At 39.9% G+C, this 17,943-nt stretch overlaps 2 protein-coding genes and 2 long non-coding RNA genes across 8 annotated transcripts in view; 2 read left to right on the forward strand and 2 right to left on the reverse strand.

The window, feature by feature from the left end:
- Positions 1 to 13,417, reverse strand: part of LOC309639113 (uncharacterized protein) — a 126,024-nt gene extending 112,607 nt beyond the window's left edge. The window contains exon 1 of the mRNA XM_082415960.1: positions 8,463 to 13,417. The gene's annotated coding sequence lies outside the window, so the exon portion shown is untranslated. The remainder of the gene's footprint in view (positions 1 to 8,462) is intronic.
- Positions 1 to 17,943, forward strand: part of LOC309639130 — a 590,998-nt gene that overhangs the window by 470,144 nt on the left and 102,911 nt on the right. The gene's annotated exons all lie outside the window — the stretch shown is intronic.
- Positions 1 to 17,943, reverse strand: part of LOC309639119 — a 1,037,414-nt gene that overhangs the window by 146,274 nt on the left and 873,197 nt on the right. The gene's annotated exons all lie outside the window — the stretch shown is intronic.
- Positions 20 to 16,642, forward strand: DSEL (dermatan sulfate epimerase like). 5 transcript variants are annotated; one of them, XR_014251466.1, is made up of 4 exons: positions 20 to 414; positions 1,239 to 5,791; positions 7,398 to 7,655; positions 13,424 to 16,642. XR_014251466.1 is itself a non-coding variant. In XM_082415888.1 (3 exons), the coding sequence occupies exon 2, from the start codon at positions 2,144 to 2,146 to the stop codon at positions 5,780 to 5,782; it is 3,639 nt and encodes a 1,212-aa protein (XP_082272014.1). In that variant the 5' UTR covers positions 20 to 414; positions 1,239 to 2,143; the 3' UTR covers positions 5,783 to 5,791; positions 13,424 to 16,642. The 5 variants fall into 5 exon arrangements, 4 of the variants coding, with proteins under 4 accessions (XP_082272014.1, XP_082272013.1, XP_082272012.1 ...); XM_082415888.1 differs by lacking the exon at positions 7,398 to 7,655; XM_082415887.1 differs by lacking the exon at positions 13,424 to 16,642 and having other exon boundaries at positions 7,322 to 9,604.

Here is a 17,943-nt window from a genome sequence, read left to right on the forward strand (position 1 = left end):
CGCCCCGCCCCCGGCCCTCCTAGCCTTCTTTCGCCCTCCCTGGGCCGCGCGGCCGGAGCTGGCACCGAGGAGCGGCGGCCGCGGCGGCATCGCGTTCTGGACACGCCAGCGCCCCTCTGGACACGGCGTCCCCGAGCGCGCCCGCCGCGCGCGGATCTGCCTTCCGCGGTCCGGGGCTGCACGCGGGGCGTCCGGCGTTCCCCGAGGGCGGGCGTGTCCGCGCGGCGCCGGCCGGGGCGCGAGCGCGGGGCCTCAGCCTGTTGCAGTGCGGGGGGCGCCGGGCCGGGGGCGCCGGGAGCCCTGCGGGGGGGGCCGCGCGGCCCGGCTCCCAGTGCAGAGCAGTTTTCTCCAACTCTCCGCCTCCGTCTCCTCCGGGCCCACCGCTGCCGGGAGACCCCGTCCGGACCTGCCAAGGTAAGCGGACTTGGCCCTTGAGGGGTCTCTTATCCCCAAACCACAGCCAGAGGTCGGGGGTGAGGAGCAGAGGATGGAGTTGGCATGTTCGTAGGAAGCGAATGAAAAAATGCAACAGGCGGAGCGGATCAGGGAACTCCTAGCGTTCATGTTTCCTACAGAGAGGAGAGTTGTCCAAGACTGAAACTTGCTTAGGTTCTTCAGAGCCGAAGACGAGCAGCCGCGAAGCTGCTCCTTGAGTCTGGGTCTGAGCTCCCTCTGGTGGCTTCTTGTAAGGATGGGAAACCGGGCTACGGGAGAGAGATTGGTGCAGAACCGCTCGCTGTTCCTCGCTCCCACACACTGTCATGATTTCTCCTTCGAGAAAAGTGACTGCTCTTAGTCGTTCCCCTGGCAAAGACACCTTCTGAGCCCTTGAACGTTAAACCCTCAACCGGAATCATAATGGTCCTTTAAACTTTTGCTTTTTGTCTCTGAGTCTTCTGTGATCAAAACAAGAATGACAGCAGGACTCATCTTGTGTTAACTGCATTTGAATAAAAACATTTTAAATGACTAAAACAAGCCACAGTTAAAATAAATACTCTTAGGAAAGTTACATCTTGTAGCCGCTTGTCTTCTGCCACCATTGTTATCCTAATACGTGCATTGAAAAGTATAAGAAAAAAGAACCATTTGGTCCAACTTAGATTGTAGTTAATAACAGATCTTATTGTGATTCTAAAATTTCTATCAGGAGACGGTAGAACATTTAAATCTTCTGTTTATGTCCACTCCCAGCATACCTGTAGCCTCAGAGAATTTCTGTTTTGTTTTTCCCCCAGAAAGGAGTGTCATGAAAAAGGAACAGAAAAGACACGTCACTGTTGGTGAAAGGGGAGTTTTCTTTCCCAGTTGGTGGTTACTTCATGATTGGAAAAGAAGTACCTAGGTGGCCGAAGAGATTAGATTTTCATAGCTGTACCGATGAAGCTGATAAAAGAAGATGGGAAAATGCTTTCTCTGGGTCATAATAGGCTGATGAGTAAGTAAGCCTGAAAAAAGACAGATCTGAAATGAGGACAGGAATCTTGAGTGTTTTAAAACCAAGTAGGACTTTGAATACTTGTTGAGGATGTTTTTTTTCCCCAAAAATGGAGGAAGAAAAAATTCTCAAAGCAAAAAGTGTGAAAAGCTGAGAGGAGTAACAACCCAGTCAGCTCCAAGAATTGCAGTACTTTGTCAGCTCCTCTGAGCACACACCCAGGCAAAGGCATCAGACATCTATGATGATCTTACCACTGGTGATGGTTTCCTGCTCCAGGAATGACTTCTTAACGTGGATTTTGGAGTGCTTTTTCTTTTTCTTTTTTTTACAATGTGTGTTTTTTGACTCTTTGTGTTAGGTAGATTTATGTCAAGGAAGTAAATTGTGAATTCATGGTATTTTTGACTATCTCCAGCCCTGTTCGCTGTGTGATATTGGAAAATTAGAGGTTTTAACACTCCTTGAAGTTTCATTGGAAGCAACAGTGCATCAGGCAAACAGATCCACACTGTAAGTTTTCTCTTTTTGGCAACTGTACTTGCTTTGAATGAGCCGAATGTCAGCTGGATTTCACAGCATATCCGATTTACAGTCTGTGTTTTATCAAGGCCTTAAATGTATGTTTTATACTCAGCAGATGGGAAACACATTGAGCACTATGTCTGACATGTATGCCTAAGGAAAGGAGCTCCCCGATGGATCATGGCGTTAATGTTTACAGGACATTTCCTATTTTTACTGTTAGTGATGTTTGCTTTCTCTACTTTTGAAGAATCTGTGAGCAATTACTCCGACTGGGCAGTTTTCCCAGATGACGTAGATCAGCTTAAGACACAGAAAGTGCAAGATTTCAGACCCAGCCAAAAGCTGAAGAAAAGTATGCTTCATCCGCATTTATATTTTGATGCTGGAGAGATCCAAGCAATGAGGCAAAAGTCTCGCACAAGCCACGTGCATCTTTTTAGAGCTATCAGGAGTGCAGTGACGGTTATGCTGTCCAACCCGACATACTACCTACCTCCACCCAAGCATGCTGATTTTGCTGCCAAGTGGAATGAAATTTATGGTAACAATCTGCCCCCTTTAGCATTGTACTGTTTGTTATGCCCGGAGGACAGAGTTGCCTTTGAATTTGTTTTGGAATATATGGACAGGATGCTGGGCTACAAAGACTGGCTGGTGGAGAACGCACCCGGGGATGAAGTTCCAGTTGGCCATTCCTTAACAGGCTTTGCCACCGCCTTTGACTTTTTATATAACGTATTAGATGATCATCGAAGGCAAAAATACCTAGAAAAAATATGGGTTATTACTGAGGAAATGTATGAGTATTCCAAGGTCCGCTCGTGGGGCAAACAACTTCTTCATAACCACCAAGCTACTAATATGATAGCGTTACTCACGGGGGCCTTGGTGACTGGGGCAGATAAAGGATCTCAAGTCAATCTATGGAAACAGGTGGTAGTAGATGTGATGGAAAAGATGATGTTTCTTTTGAATCATATTGTCGATGGTACTTTGGATGAAGGTGTTGCCTATGGAAGCTATACGGCTAAGTCAGTCACACAGTATGTTTTTCTGGCCCAGCGCCATTTTAATATCAACAACTTGGATAATAACTGGTTAAAAATGCACTTTTGGTTCTATTATGCCACCCTTTTGCCAGGCTTCCAAAGAACTGTGGGCATAGCAGATTCCAATTATAATTGGTTTTATGGTCCCGAGAGCCAGTTAGTTTTTTTGGATAAGTTCGTCTTAAAGAACGGAGCTGGAAATTGGTTAGCTCAGCAAATCAGAAGGCACCGGCCTAAAGATGGGCCAATGGTCCCCTCTACTGCCCAGAGGTGGAGTACTCTTCACACTGAATACATCTGGTATGATCCCCAGCTCACCCCACGGCCTCCTGCGGAATATGGTACTGCAAAAATGCACACGTTCCCTAACTGGGGTGTTGTCACTTATGGGGCTGGGTTGCCCAATACACAGACCAATACCTTTGTGTCTTTTAAATCTGGGAAGCTAGGAGGGAGAGCTGTCTATGACATAGTTCACTTCCAGCCATACTCCTGGATTGATGGGTGGAGAAGCTTTAACCCAGGACATGAACATCCAGATCAGAACTCATTCACTTTCGCCCCCAACGGGCAGGTATTTGTTTCCGAAGCTCTCTATGGACCCAAGTTGAGCCACCTTAACAACGTACTGGTGTTTGCGCCATCACCCACAAGCCAGTGTAATAAGCCCTGGGAAGGTCAGCTGGGAGAATGTGCACAGTGGCTTAAGTGGACCGGCGAAGAGGTTGGTGACGCAGCGGGGGAAATCATTACTGCCTCTCAACATGGGGACATGGTATTTGTGAGTGGGGAAGCAGTGTCAGCTTATTCCTCAGCAATGAAGCTGAAAAGTGTGTATCGGGCTTTGCTTCTCTTAAACTCTCAGACTCTGCTAGTTGTTGATCACGTCGAGAGGCAAGAAGATTCCCCAATAAAATCTGTCAGTGCCTTCTTCCATAATCTGGATATTGATTTTAAGTACATCCCATATAGGTTCATGAACAGGTATAACGGCGCCATGATGGATGTGTGGGATGCACATTACAAAATGTTTTGGTTTGATCATCGTGGCAGTAGCCCCATTGCTAGTATACAGGAAGCAGAGCAAGCCGCTGAATTTAAGAAACGGTGGACTCAATTTGTTAATGTTACATTTCAGATGGAATCCACAATCACAAGAATCGTATATGTCTTTTATGGGCCATATGTCAATGTTTCCAGCTGCAGATTTATTGATAATTCCAATTCTGGACTTCAGATTTCTCTCAATGTCAATAATACTGAACATGTTGTTTCCATTGTAACTGACTACCATAACTTGAAAACAAGGTTCGATTACCTGGGATTTGGCGGCTTTGCCAGTGTGGCTGATCAGGTCCAAATAACTCGATTTGGTTTGGGCACTCAAGCAATAGTGAAGCCCATAAGACATGACAGAGTGATTTTTCCCTTTGGATTTAAATTTAATGTAGCAGTTGGGTTGATTGTGTGCATCAGCTTGGTGATCTTAACTTTTCAGGGGCGGTTTTACCTTTCTTTTAGAAAGCTAATGCGGTGGATCCTCACCCTTGTTATTGCCTTGTGGTTCGTTGAGCTGGTGGATGTGTGGAGCACTTGCACTCAGCCCATCTGTGCAAAGTGGGCGAGGCCGGAGGCCGAGGCGAGCGCGAAGCCTGTGTCTCCCCAAGGGCACCACATCTATCTTCCTGACATCGTCATTACCTCACTTCCCGGCTCAGGAGCTGAAATTCTCAAACAGCTCTTCTTCAACAGCAGTGACTTTCTCTACATCAGGGTGCCCACAGCCTACATGGACATCCCTGAAACTGACTTCGAGATGGACTCCTTTGTGGACGCCTGTGAGTGGAAGGCGTCCGATGTGCACGGTGTGCATTTCCGTTTACTGCGAGGCTGGCTGCAGTCCTTGGTCCGAGACACAAAACTCCATTTGCAAAACATCCATCTGCACGAACCCAGCAGGGGTAAACTGGCCCAATATTTGACCACGAATAAGGACAAAAAAAGGAAGTTGAAACGGAGAGAGTCTTTGCCAGAACAAAGAAGCAGAATGAAAGGCGCCTTTGACAGAGACGCTGAGTACATTCGGGCTCTGAGGAGACACCTGGTCCATTACCCCAGCGCGCGGCCCGTGCTAAGCCTGACCAGTGGGAGCTGGACCTTAAAGCTGCATTTCTTTCACGAAGTTTTAGGAGCTTCGATGAGGGCCTTGTACGTGGTGAGGGACCCTCGGGCGTGGATTTATTCGATGCTGTACAGTAGTAAACCAAGCCTTTACTCTTTGAAGAATGTACCAGAGCACTTAGCTAAAATGTTTAAAATAGAGGGAGGTAAAGGCAAATGTAACTTAAATTCGGGCTATGCTTCTGAGTATGAAGCATTGAAGAAAGAATTATCAAAATCCAAGCCACACGCGGTGTCCCTGCTGGCTCACGTGTGGCTAGCAAACACCGCAGCAGCCCTGAGGATAAACACAGACCTGCTGCCTACCAGCTACCAGATGATCAAGTTTGAAGATATTGTGCATTTTCCTCAGAAAACCACTGAAAGGATTTTTGCCTTTCTTGGAATTCCTTTGTCTCCTGCTAGTTTAAACCAAATATTGTTTGCCACCTCCACGAACCTTTTCTATCTTCCCTATGAAGGGGAAATATCACCAACTAATACTAATGTTTGGAAACAGAACTTGCCTAGAGATGAAATTAAACTGATTGAAAACATCTGCTGGACACTGATGGATCGTCTAGGATATCCAAAGTTTATGGACTAAATGCTGCAGGTCAGCAGAAATTTGCACTAATAATTTCCAACCCAATTTGTGGATATGAATTAGAAGAGTTTGTATATTCTTGTACTGTGTGTGTGTGTGTGTGTGTGTGTGTGTGTGTGTGTGAGTGATCAGTTTGCTACTTGCACAGAGAGATTATTTAAAAATAAGCACCCTGTTTGGCCTAGCAGGATTCATTTTTATGTCACCACTTTTCCTTGCCTTTGTTTCTGAATTTTTTCTGCTAAAATGTTTCTGCTGCAGAGGTGTAGATGAAGTTATATTACAGTAGTCAGGGGAGATAGGAAGATTTTAAAGGTTTTTGTCTAACTCTCTCCTTCATCTGTAACTGCTGATCTATCTCAGAACCTCACACACTGCTAAAGGTCTTGCAGTTGCTGCTTTACCCAAGCGTCTGTTGCTTTCAAGATAGACTGCAAAAGTTCCTTATCTTTTTCGGAAGGTGTCCTAACGCATTTATCTTGCAAGCGCGCACACACACACACACACACACAAATCCTTTTACTGTGTATAATGTTCACTGATATCACTGGGGAAATGGAGAAAACGCCTATCAGAATTATAGGATCCCTTCTGGAAAATACAGATGGAAATACAGAATGGATTTTTTTTTTTTTTTTGAGGTCAGAAACAATGACCTGAAAATCCTCAAAGTTTTTACTTAGAAGTAATAAAGAATCAGTCTTGGGACGGTGGCTGCCAAGGACCGGTATGGTATTTTAGACCTGCTTGTCTTTTTAAAACGCTCTCTTTCTTGCTTCCTTGAAGCTGCAGCTGTTCACCATCACCACTCCCACCCTCTTCTTTCTGTCGCTGTCACGCAAAACAGTCAGTAGTTACTAATGGCTAAACTCCCGATATTTGTGGGAATTTTTTTTTTTTTTTCTGTCCTGATGATTCATTTTGCATCAAAGCCTGACGCAGCCTTAGAATCAGATTTCTCCTTGTGGAATTATCACTGTATGACTCAAAGAAAGCAGTGCCACTGCTGCCAGTGTTTTTTTAGACTGGAAACAGAATTGGAAAACTGCCTGACTTATCTTGCATCCCTTTGAATGAGTGCACAGACTGCCAGTGTCGGCAAAAGTTGAAGGCGAATGGGAGATGATGTCAAAGGCATCTGTTTCCTTTACCATCTGCATCTTATTATAGATATAGTCGTCATAAAGTATGGTTCATTTTATTTTGGTAGGCTCTGAAGTCAAAATGCTATGCCATTAGAAGCCAGAGGAGTAATTACAATGTATTGGATGAAAACTATTAGGCAGTGTGGAGACTTGATGAAAATCTCTGTACAGACTGCAGTCTTCTTCCTAACGCTTCATTCAGACTGTCGTTTCCACCCGCCCTCCCCGTCCCCCATGCTCTAACACTTGGGAGTCTGTCATTCTGACCTAGATAAAAGTGGTTCTTTCTCAGTAGTTTGTTATGATGTCACAATATGCCTCCAGGGTGATAAAGCTGTGGGTATGTTATATTCCAGCTAAAGCTAACTGAGCTGTCATTTTTCTTCCATTACAGCGTGAAAGCAGACCGACCACTCTTCCTCCCCCCATATCTGCTTCCTCATGTAGCTCTCCCTGCTTTCTCTTTACAGTGTCAAAATGAATGAAAATCCTATTAATACAGGTTGAGAGGGCAACTGAAGACCTGAATCCACACTATTATTCTCAAGGAAGATTATTCGTCCTATCTCAGGGTTATCAACAAGCATGTAACATTTCTACATGGATGATCACACTGTTTCCATTACTGGTCAGAGTCTCGGTGTTTGCTTTCAATTCCCAGGATGCGTGACCTTAAATCAGATCAAATAAAAGGCTCTGGGTTGAAAGTAATATTAGGTCTGATCAAGGTAAGAGTTACAAATGTGTGCAAGTAACAGCAGAGAAGGCAGAAACTGTACCACTGCCTTTCCTTTAACTTTGTACAGAAACAGGCCCACAGGCAGAAGAGAGCCAGGGTGAGTATGTGGAGGAGTTGGGGGAGAGACAATGAAAAAGAAAGAGCAGTTCTGTGAATGGATATGGGAACAGTATGGGAATATCTTATTTATAGCTAAAGAAAGGAACACACTTAAGATGATCTTCACAGTGTATCTTAACTTTTACAACATAGCAAGGTCAAGGGGAATTTCCTTGTCTACTCATCCACTCCCACCCCAAGGGAAACTTAGCTGGAGGAGAAGACTTCTATTCACAGGTTCTATTTCTGAGCAATGTTTTACATGGGTGACGGATGGCCCAGCCATTGCATACGCGTCCATTTGTTCATGCTTGGGATCCCCTGCTTTATAATCTCAATTATAATCTCAGAACGTCTAAGTCCTACATTCCTAGGGTGTTATCCTGGGAAGAAATGTGAATAGACTCTACACTTATTTTTATTCTGACCATCTTGAAAATAATTAAAGCAACGATTATCACTATGTGACACTTCCAAAGGAAACACTTTAAAAAATGTCTTTTCCATAAAATCAATTCCTTTCCTCATTAACTTCCCCAAACTTAGGCCCAACTGGAATTAAAGCTTTTATTAAAATAATATCATTTAAATGTTGAAATTTTGAAAGAATGTGTCCGTTTTGCTGACAGAAGTAACATAAATGTAGTGGTAATGTTGATCTAGTTTTCAAAAGTTTGAAATAATGCAAATTACTCACTTAGGATGAAGTAGGCCATATCCAGAGGTGAATTTACTGTAATGACAATTCCAGAAAGGAAGGAAATGGGAGAATCTGTTCAGGAGAAAGAAGATAAATCTATGATTATACTTAAATTTAATCTTTAGAAACCCAGAAAGGCACGAGTTTTAGGCAGATGGCACAACAACTCATACATACTCAGCCTAAACCCGCAATATTAGACATTTGATTGGCTTTTTGGACGAACAGAAGACTTAGTACTGTAAGTTGCCTGGCAAGAATGGGATAATTATTTATGTCCAGTACCCAGCCATGGCATGGGATCTGGCACAAATATCTTCATATTCGAAGAAGAACCTCTCTCCACACACACTAGTTATGTTTAATTTTTTTTTCCTTTTGTGGAAACGCCACCCCTTCTGTCTGCCACTGACTTTTGATTGGTGTCATTTATCAGCAGAGTTTGGTGCATCATAGATCCTAGACGTTCTTGATATAAAGTCTATCACATTCAGTTATCTACAAGTAAACATTAACAGTGGTTTTAGAATCTGTGTGATTGACTTAACTCTGATCATAATTACAAAAATATCACTAATTTAGCGAAAAATGTGAATAGAAGGCAGTATGTTATAACACCACTTACAGAGGTAAGGGAGCCTAATATTCTAAGACAGATCAAGGAATTTAATATGCAGCCTACCTACTGCTTATTTAAATGTAAACCAAAGTATGTCAAAATAGCTGCTAAGGCAGTGTTTTCAGTACTTGACTAATATCTCTATTTTCCTTCATGTTGGCAGAAAAATCCAAACAATATTTTAAGAACTAGACTGAATTTTTTTTTTTTTTTTGCACAAAGGATGGTAGGAACATTAAACAGTAGATTCTCACATTCTCTACTTAACTTGTAGCTGCTTGAGCTATAATTTACATGAGCTTGTGTTTAGTCCAAGTAACATGTTTGATTCTATTTCCAAAGATAGGTTCGGCTAAGCCTTCCACACCATGGGGGTTTTGTTTTTGTTTTTCGTTTTTCTTTCACACCTATCCAGTTATGCAGCAAAGAAAACCTGTACTGAAGATCATAGACCAGTTTATTCGAGCTATATGTATAACACAACTCCTCTATTAATAAACAAATAAAAAGCTAAAAGCAACTTGGCTATGGTTGGGATAATTTGTAATAGCCCTTTTCTTTAGGACTTTGGGTAACTGTGTTAGGATTTTGCATGGAGCTGAGTTGGAAAATGCAGTCCCACAATTTCAGCCACTAGCACCCTTCAGTGATGGGTGAGCCGTGCCTCTACTCCCTTATCTTAATTCCAAGTCCTGTCTTTGACTTGCCCTCAGTCCATTTCACTCTTCTATGTACATCATCCCAACTTATTAAGTGGCAAGAACATCCCGTACTATGCACCTGTGCTCCGCATCTGCCCCTCCTGCCACTGGTGGGATATCTGTTCAAGCAGGAGATCTCTAAAAGGAAGGTCCCTGCAGGTCCCTTGAGATATTCTAGTAGGTGGTGCACAGGGTTGGCAGAGTGAAGACTTTTTTTGTAAGAAAGATAAGGATCTATCATGAATTAGTCTCTTAGTATGTGCTGCACAGAACCGTAAGGTTTTCATGTATATCATTACAATCTTCACAACAACTCACTGGTATTCATTTTACAGATTAATCTGAAGCCCATATTCTCCCTCTAGGGAGTATGTTTTTGTGAAGGAATTTGGAGCAGGTTTGCAATTCCGTTATCAATTCACTTATTCACAGTAATTTTGGGGTATCTGCTGTCAAGATATTGATTAGCATGAGGGGAGAACACAAAAACTGGTTGACTCTGACCCTACCCTGAAGAACTGATGGTCTCTCCAGAATTCATCAAGAAGAGGAGAGGAAGGGCATGCCAGGTAGCCATTACCACCCGAGGAAAGGCACCGCAAAGCGTTATCTACTCTGCAGTGGACAGGATTTATCTCTGAAAAAGTGGTTATGAGGAAAGGGAGTAGTTATGGAGTTTCAGTAAATTTGGACAGAGATCACCACCTGTGCTTTTCCTCATTAGGTTTGACTCTATAGTTGTCACAGGATGTCCCATCAACGAGTAGCCCTTGCAAAAGAGAAGCACAAACAGAACAAAACTGCTGACACTTGCTCTTTCCCAATTCCCCCCCTCACTTAACTACCCCAGCACATTTATCACAAAGAAATGTGGTCCATAACTGAATATCAAGGGATGCCCTGAAGAGAAAAGGATGTGTGAGTGCGGTCTGACGGCTGCGTGCAGATCACTGCTAGTAGTAACAGTACGAAGGAGGATACCTCAGTGTATTTCATCCAGGCTCCATCTGGCCAGTAGCGTCTTCTTTTCCCTTCCCTCCCCTCTCAGCACCTCCAGATCCACATTACCAGGCACAGCTAACCAATCCTGAGAATGCAGTAGTGAACAAAACCTATGGAGCTGACAGTCAATCAAATATATTTTAAAAGAATTCATTTTGGGAAAAAAAATCCAACCTGTTCTGTTCCCTACCATGTAAATAATACCAGAAGGAAGGAAGGGAAGGAGGGAGGGAAGGAAAGAAGGAACAAAGGAGCAAAGAATGGAAGGAAGGAACTCTGAACCTAAATCTGAACACAAAGTAAGGTGCACAGGGAGAATCATTCCTATAACAATTGTGTTCATTATTGTATGAACTATTTAAGAATCTCTTTGAAACCTTATTACAGCTAAAACTTGAGAAAAAAGGATAAATTGTAATCTGAGCAAATCTTTTCTACAGTACATTGCAATTGCTCTTTCTGTTTTACTTCTTTAAACTACTTCTGTATTGCTGTGACTCTTGAGATGAAATTTTTCTTTCAAGTGTATTAACACTGATGAAGTACACCTAAGTGTCTCAGGTTTTCCAACTTCCTAGATAATGTGGTGTTCTCCCATATATTGTCTTCCTCTCTATTTCCAAACATGGGGTATACACCTTGTTCCTAATGATTTAAGGAAGCAAACGTTCATGCACATGTGACATCCATGATGCTCTCCATTTCTTCTTTTGGAAGGTAATTCAGCTCCCATCACTGTCACTTTTCTCATTTAGTAAATGAACAACATAAAATCTCTAACCTCTGCATTAAAATCTGACATCCTTCTATGAACAATGCTGAAGGCACTTCTTACCTTATTCATTGCATCATGCAAATGATGCTCCCAACATTTGTTATACTACAATGAAAGATTACCGCCCAATTTTATTAGTATTTATTTATTGTTTTAATTATGTATTCATTTATTCCTTTGCTTGTTTCAAAAGATTAATTTTGTTGTAGATTTGTTTAAAGTTCTTGGGATTTTAAAATAACACAATACAACCAAGAAGTGATGAAATTGCTTCCATAAAATACCCATGAAAAGACAACTGCATATAAAGAATGCAGTTAATAAAAGTTAACCCTACACAAACAAAATAGGTGATTTTTGCTCTTCATTTTTACTCCAGACATTAACGTGGGTTCCCTGTCTAATTCATGCTAACTAGAGCACAGCACGCTTGCAGTGGGCTTTTGTGCGCCAAGGAACTCGTGTTATTTCTCTCTAGATTTACCAAAATGAAATGTACATATATTCAGCTATACTTTATCTTTCACCCCACATTAATTATAAAACTCTCAAAAATCCCATTATTGAACACATGAGTAAAAAGGTATTTGCTTGTATACACACATAAGAACTTGGCAGGATTCCATTATCATAAGAGGCAGAAGGTTTTCTGTGTATAACCAACACATTGCACTGGTGGGTTTTTTACAAGGTTTGTTTGCACCTTTCTCCCATTTCCTTGATTAATTTGAAGAGGGAGATTTCTATTAAAAATATTATATTCACAACACTTTTATATATTATATGAACTTTGAAATTAGATAAAACTGAATACAAATCCCTAGGTCAGTAAATAATGACCAGCTGTGACGTGTTGGGCAATTTTCTTAATTCTAAATCTCCATTTCCCCATCTATAAAACTCCCCCAGAGTTGATATAAGGATTAAATAAAATCACATGTGAAAATTAATAGAACGATACTTGTTTCCTCTTTGTGATCATCTCCAATTCATTATATATCAAACCCATATGTAATGTGATGCACCATTTTCCCACTAAGAAAATATTAAAATGTTTCCAGAGAATTTGAGCATACATAGTTAGTATGTAGACCAAATAGACACCTATTTTAGTATTTCATATATCAGCTGAGTTGCACAAACATGTAAAATCACAGTTATGCAATTAATATATTAATTTGGAAATACTGCTTTTTTCATGTTCACGTTTTAAGAGAAAAATTTATTCAAATTTTCATGTACTTCAATGTCTTCATTATTTCTAGAGTCATGGTTTGAGTTTTTCCAGAGAATATCATATTTCCTTCTGAGTTTTTTGAGATAGGGACTTTTTTGAATTTAAGTATGATGCTATTACTTGAAATTTTATTTCATGTTACAAGTGCCATTTGTATAACATTAATCATAATTTTATGTTCATACCTTCATTCAGTAGATACATAATTATGATCTTATATATTGTAATCATTGTATTTTTCTTATTTTAATTTTTCCACTTATTTATTATGAAATATGCATAAAAGCTTAAAATGCATTAAAAAAAAGCTTAATATGCATTAAAAAGGGGGTGTCTAAGACTATGTGTGAACATGACATTTACTCCACTGGCTATGATGGAATAAGTGAGGACCAATCTGAGGTAGCATATCCAAATTACACATATCATGATTATATACCTTAACACCATACATAACAAATGATTTTATCCATATAAAATTATCTCATCTTTATAGAATATTATTTTCTTTTCATTCATGTGTCATTCACACATATTCTTCGGGTTGGGGTAAAATTCTACGGTCCTTTATCCTCTGCTTGGTGCTTTGTAAGTCTGGATGCTTTCTCTTTTCCATGCCTGTAGATGACAACCGAGGAGCAAACTCCAGAACCTCCAGCCAGAAACTCAGCCTTCCAGCAAGGAGTGCAAGAGAGCATGCACCTCTGCATTGGGACCAGGTGCCACAGATCTATGATAGTAGGGTTCATACCACTGAAGAGAGAAATTCCTTTTCTTTCTTTCATTGGTTTTCCTTGGATATTGCTGTCCACACCCCTGCTGAGGTTCACTGTATGCAAATTAGAAGACACTACTTTGCTGATTCTTGCATATGCCATCTCTACTGCCCCCTACTTATCAAACTGTAGGTATTATGGATATGCAAGATAGGTTATGCCAATATGTTGACACTGAAAAGATGTGCTGACCCTACCAGAAGCCCTCCTCTATGATATTGATAAGTAACTGTGGCCAGAGCTGGGACTTAGAGTCAGAATTTCTATACTCACATACTCTATAATATGGTACAAAGCATATATATCTGACCTTCCATTACCGTATCCTCCTGCTCTCACCAGCGATCCCAGAGGTAACGTCTATCCTGGATTTTGTGTTTACCATCCCCTTGCTCTTCTTTATAGCCCCACCACATATGTCTCTATCCTTATCAACATATTGTATATTTTTGCATGTTTGTATACTTTATGTAAACAGTAACATACTGCGTATATTCTTGTGCAACTTGCTTTTCTTTGCTCAAAATTTTATCTAATGCATGTTGATGTCTGTAGGTGGAGATCACTTATTTTCATCGTGGTAGGTTCCAATATATGCTATTATCTGAAATACCATACTTTATCTTTCATCTTGTTGGATTTGGGGAATATTTTTAATTTTTGCAATTTCAAACATTATATATAAAACTGTTTATAGATGCTGTATAATGCACATATACAAGAATTTTGTCATTGTGTTTTGTTTGTACCCAGAATCTTCCCACCCAGCCCCACTCCAGCCTGGTATATATACTGAGGGCTCAAAGCACATCCTCAACTATTCTTGGTACCAAATTATTATTTTTACAGATTGTTTGTACAAACTGACACTCTAGCCATTGTAGAAAAGTTTGTGTTGCTCCAAAATTTCTCCTGTACTTGACATTTTCATACTTTTAGACGTTTTTCTGTCTAGTGGGGTAAAAGAGTGTTGCGTTTCTTTTTTTTTTTTGCAGTTCTGTTAATAACATAGCACACGCATGCAGCACGCGCACTCATGCGCGCACACGTACACAGTAGTCCTTATTTTTTCCATTTGTGTTTCTTCTTTTGTGAAATGAAATCCATGTTCATGTCTTGTATCCATTTTTCCATTGCATTCATTTTTTTTTTCTCATTGATTCATTGGCATTTATAGTATATTAATAATACTAATCCTTTTTTGGTTATACTCGTGAATAACTTCTTGGCTTATATTTTCATGATCTTTCTACTATGACTTTTGTGATATATTTTGATATGCAGGTGTTCTTAATTTGAATGTGAACAAATATGTGTTTTTCTTTATTACTTGTACTTTTTTGCATCTTATTAAAGAATCTTTCTTAAGGTCTTGGCACTGAAGATGTTCTCCTCTATTTTCTTCCAAGCATTTTAATTTTCTCATCATCATCTATTGCTGCAAAACAATATTACCACAATTGTAATGGCTTAGAACAGCACATGTTCGTCATCTCACAGTTTCCGTGGGTCAGGAATCCAGGCGTGGCTGAACTGCGTCCTCTGCTCTTATATGTGGCTGCAGTGAAGTAGCTGGGCCTGGGATCTCCTCTGAGAAGCATCCACTTCCACGCTCACGTGGTTGTTGGCAAGATGTAGTTCTTTGTGGGTTGCTGGACTAAAAGCTTCAGTTCTTTTCTGGCTGTTGGCTGGAGACCCTGAGTCACTTGCCATGTGAGCTTCTCCATTGGCAGGTAACTTCATAAAAGCCAAGATGAGAGAATCAATAGAGAAACTGCTAACACATTACCATAATCATGGAAGTGACACCCAGTCAACTTTGGTGAGAAGCAAGTCAGAGGTCCCCCTACGCCCACACCCAAGGGAAAGGGACTTCACAAGGGCATGAATCCCAGGAGATGGAAGAATGGGCTTATTTTAGAGTGTCCCTGCCACAGATTTTGTCTTTTATATTTAAATAGTTAATCTGCTTTATATTAATTGTTATGTCTATTCTGAGATTTTGTTCTCTGTATAAATAACCTGCTGTCCTAGGCTGAAGAGATTCAGTACCCTTTTCTTTTCCACTAATCTTCAATGCCGTCTTCACTACATATCAGGTCCTTATATTTTGTGTGAGCTGATTTCTGAGTTCTCTACTGTATTCTTCTGGCAAATTCGACTACCCAGTGACAATACCGCACTATCTTAACTACTATAGTCGTTTTGTTAGCCTTGAAATCTGGCAAGCCTTTTTCCTTTTTTTTCTTCATTTCTTTAGGCTTTGTTCTTCCATGTGCATTTTAGAATTAGTTTGCGTAGTCCCCCAAAACAAACAACAATACATGTTAATGGTAAATGCATTACATCAATTTTGGGAGAATCGACCTCTTTACATTAATCGCTGTTCATAAGCATGGTATATCTCTCCTTTTATATAATATTTCTTAATCCTTTGATAGATTTAAGTATGAGCACTTTATAAATTGTTATTACAGTGGATGATATTTATTTTTAATTATATGTTCTAACTGATGATAGTATATAGAAAATACAATTGATTTTTGTGTATTTATATTGTATCAGGGAACTTATAAATCCTCTTACTAATTTAATAATTTACCTGTAAATTTTTTCAAAATACTTATACAGATGCTTTTGTAATCTTCAAGTAATGAGAATATATTTCCTTCCTTTTAATCTTATAACTTTTTTAATGTTCTTACTGGATTTGTTAGGACATCCTGTAAAATACTGAGTGAGTCTGGTAATGTGAATATTCTTGTACTGTTCCTAATGTGAATGGAGTGCTTCTACATTTCACCACTGAGCAAATGAATGGATGCTGTGTGTATTTCATAGACTCACTTTATCAGGATGTCGTATTCCCTTGTACTCCCAGTTGATAAGTGACTTTTTATCATCAAAGCATGATGAGATTTATTCAATGCTTTTGCTGCATTTATTGTGATAACCATGTTTCTTTGCCTTTATCTGTTAAGGTAGTGTATTTTGTGAAAATTTTTTTCTTTGAGATTAAACCAAACTTGGCTTGCTGTGATAAAACCAGCCTGGGAATGATTCATTATATTTATATTTGTTGCTGGATTGAGTTTGTTAATAATTAATTTAAGATGTTTATATCAACATTTGTAATTGTGATTTTCTCATAATAAACTTGTTTAAGTTTGAGGTCAACATACTTGTCACATAAAGTAAACTGAGGATGTTCTATTTTTATATCTTCTAGGCGAGTTTGCATAGGATTGAAATGATCTAATACAAGAATGTTTGTTAAAACTCATTTGTAAAATCATCTGAGCATTCTGTTTTCTTTGTGGGAATATTTTAACTAAATATAAGATTTTACTTGGTGGTTATAGGCTTATATTATTTACCTCATGTATTTATTTTGAAGCCTATTTTGGCAAGTTATGTTTTTAAAGAATTTGTCCTGTTTGGTTTTTTTTTATTTTTTCACATTTATTGACCTAAATTTGCTCAAAATGCATTCTGTTGCCTCTAATTATTCATCCCCTAAACATGTTTTTTCCATCCCTAATACTGAGTATGTGTGCCTTATTTCTTTCTGTTCCTGGTGGGTTTTGGCTGGTAGATATTGACAATAATAGGCCAAAAATTACCTTCTATATAAGTTACATAAATTAAATTGCCTTTTCAAAGACTAATTTTTAGCTTTTTTTGTTCTTACCTAATATTTTATGTTTATTTGGTATTGCATAACTGGCTCCTGATCTTACATATTTCCTTTATTTCCTCTAACTTCTGTTGTTTTTCTTTTTTATCTTTAATTATATGCCCCATTATTTTTTGTCAATCTCCACCAGCCAAAACCACCAGGAGCAAACTGGATTTATTGTTTATTACAGTAAGAGGCATTTAAATAGTACAGCTTTGCTCTGCTGTATATCAAAAAACAAACTAATAACAGTATTAAAAAAGAGCACCGGGCTTCCCTGGTGGCGCAGTGGTTGAGAATCTGCCTGCCGATGCAGGGGACACGGGTTCGTGCCCTGGTCTGGGAGGATCCCACATGCCGCGGAGCAACTGGGCCCGTGAGCCGCAATTACTGAGCCTGCGCGTCTGGAGCCTGTGCTCTGCAACAAGAGAGGCCACGATAGTGAGAGGCCCACGCACCGCGATGAAGAGTGGCCCCCGCTTGCCACAACTAGAGAAAGCCCTCGCACAGAAACGAAGACCCAACACAGCCATAAATAAATAAAAATAAAAAAAAAAATAAATAAAAATTATTAAAAAAAAAAAAAATGGTTAAAGAGATACATTTAAAAAAAAAAAAAAAAAAAAAAAAAAGAGCACCAATTAGAAAACATGATTTTACTATACACAAGTACAGATTTAATATCTTTA

Source organism: Balaenoptera physalus (assembly GCF_965194825.1).
Source record: "Balaenoptera physalus genome assembly, chromosome: 12".
NCBI classification, from domain to species: domain Eukaryota; kingdom Metazoa; phylum Chordata; class Mammalia; order Artiodactyla; family Balaenopteridae; genus Balaenoptera; species Balaenoptera physalus.

Bases quoted from the DNA above. Each gene is read 5' to 3' on its own strand.
- DSEL (XM_082415888.1), top strand. From the start codon at position 2,144: ATGGCGTTAATGTTTACAGGACATTTCCTATTTTTACTGTTAGTGATG.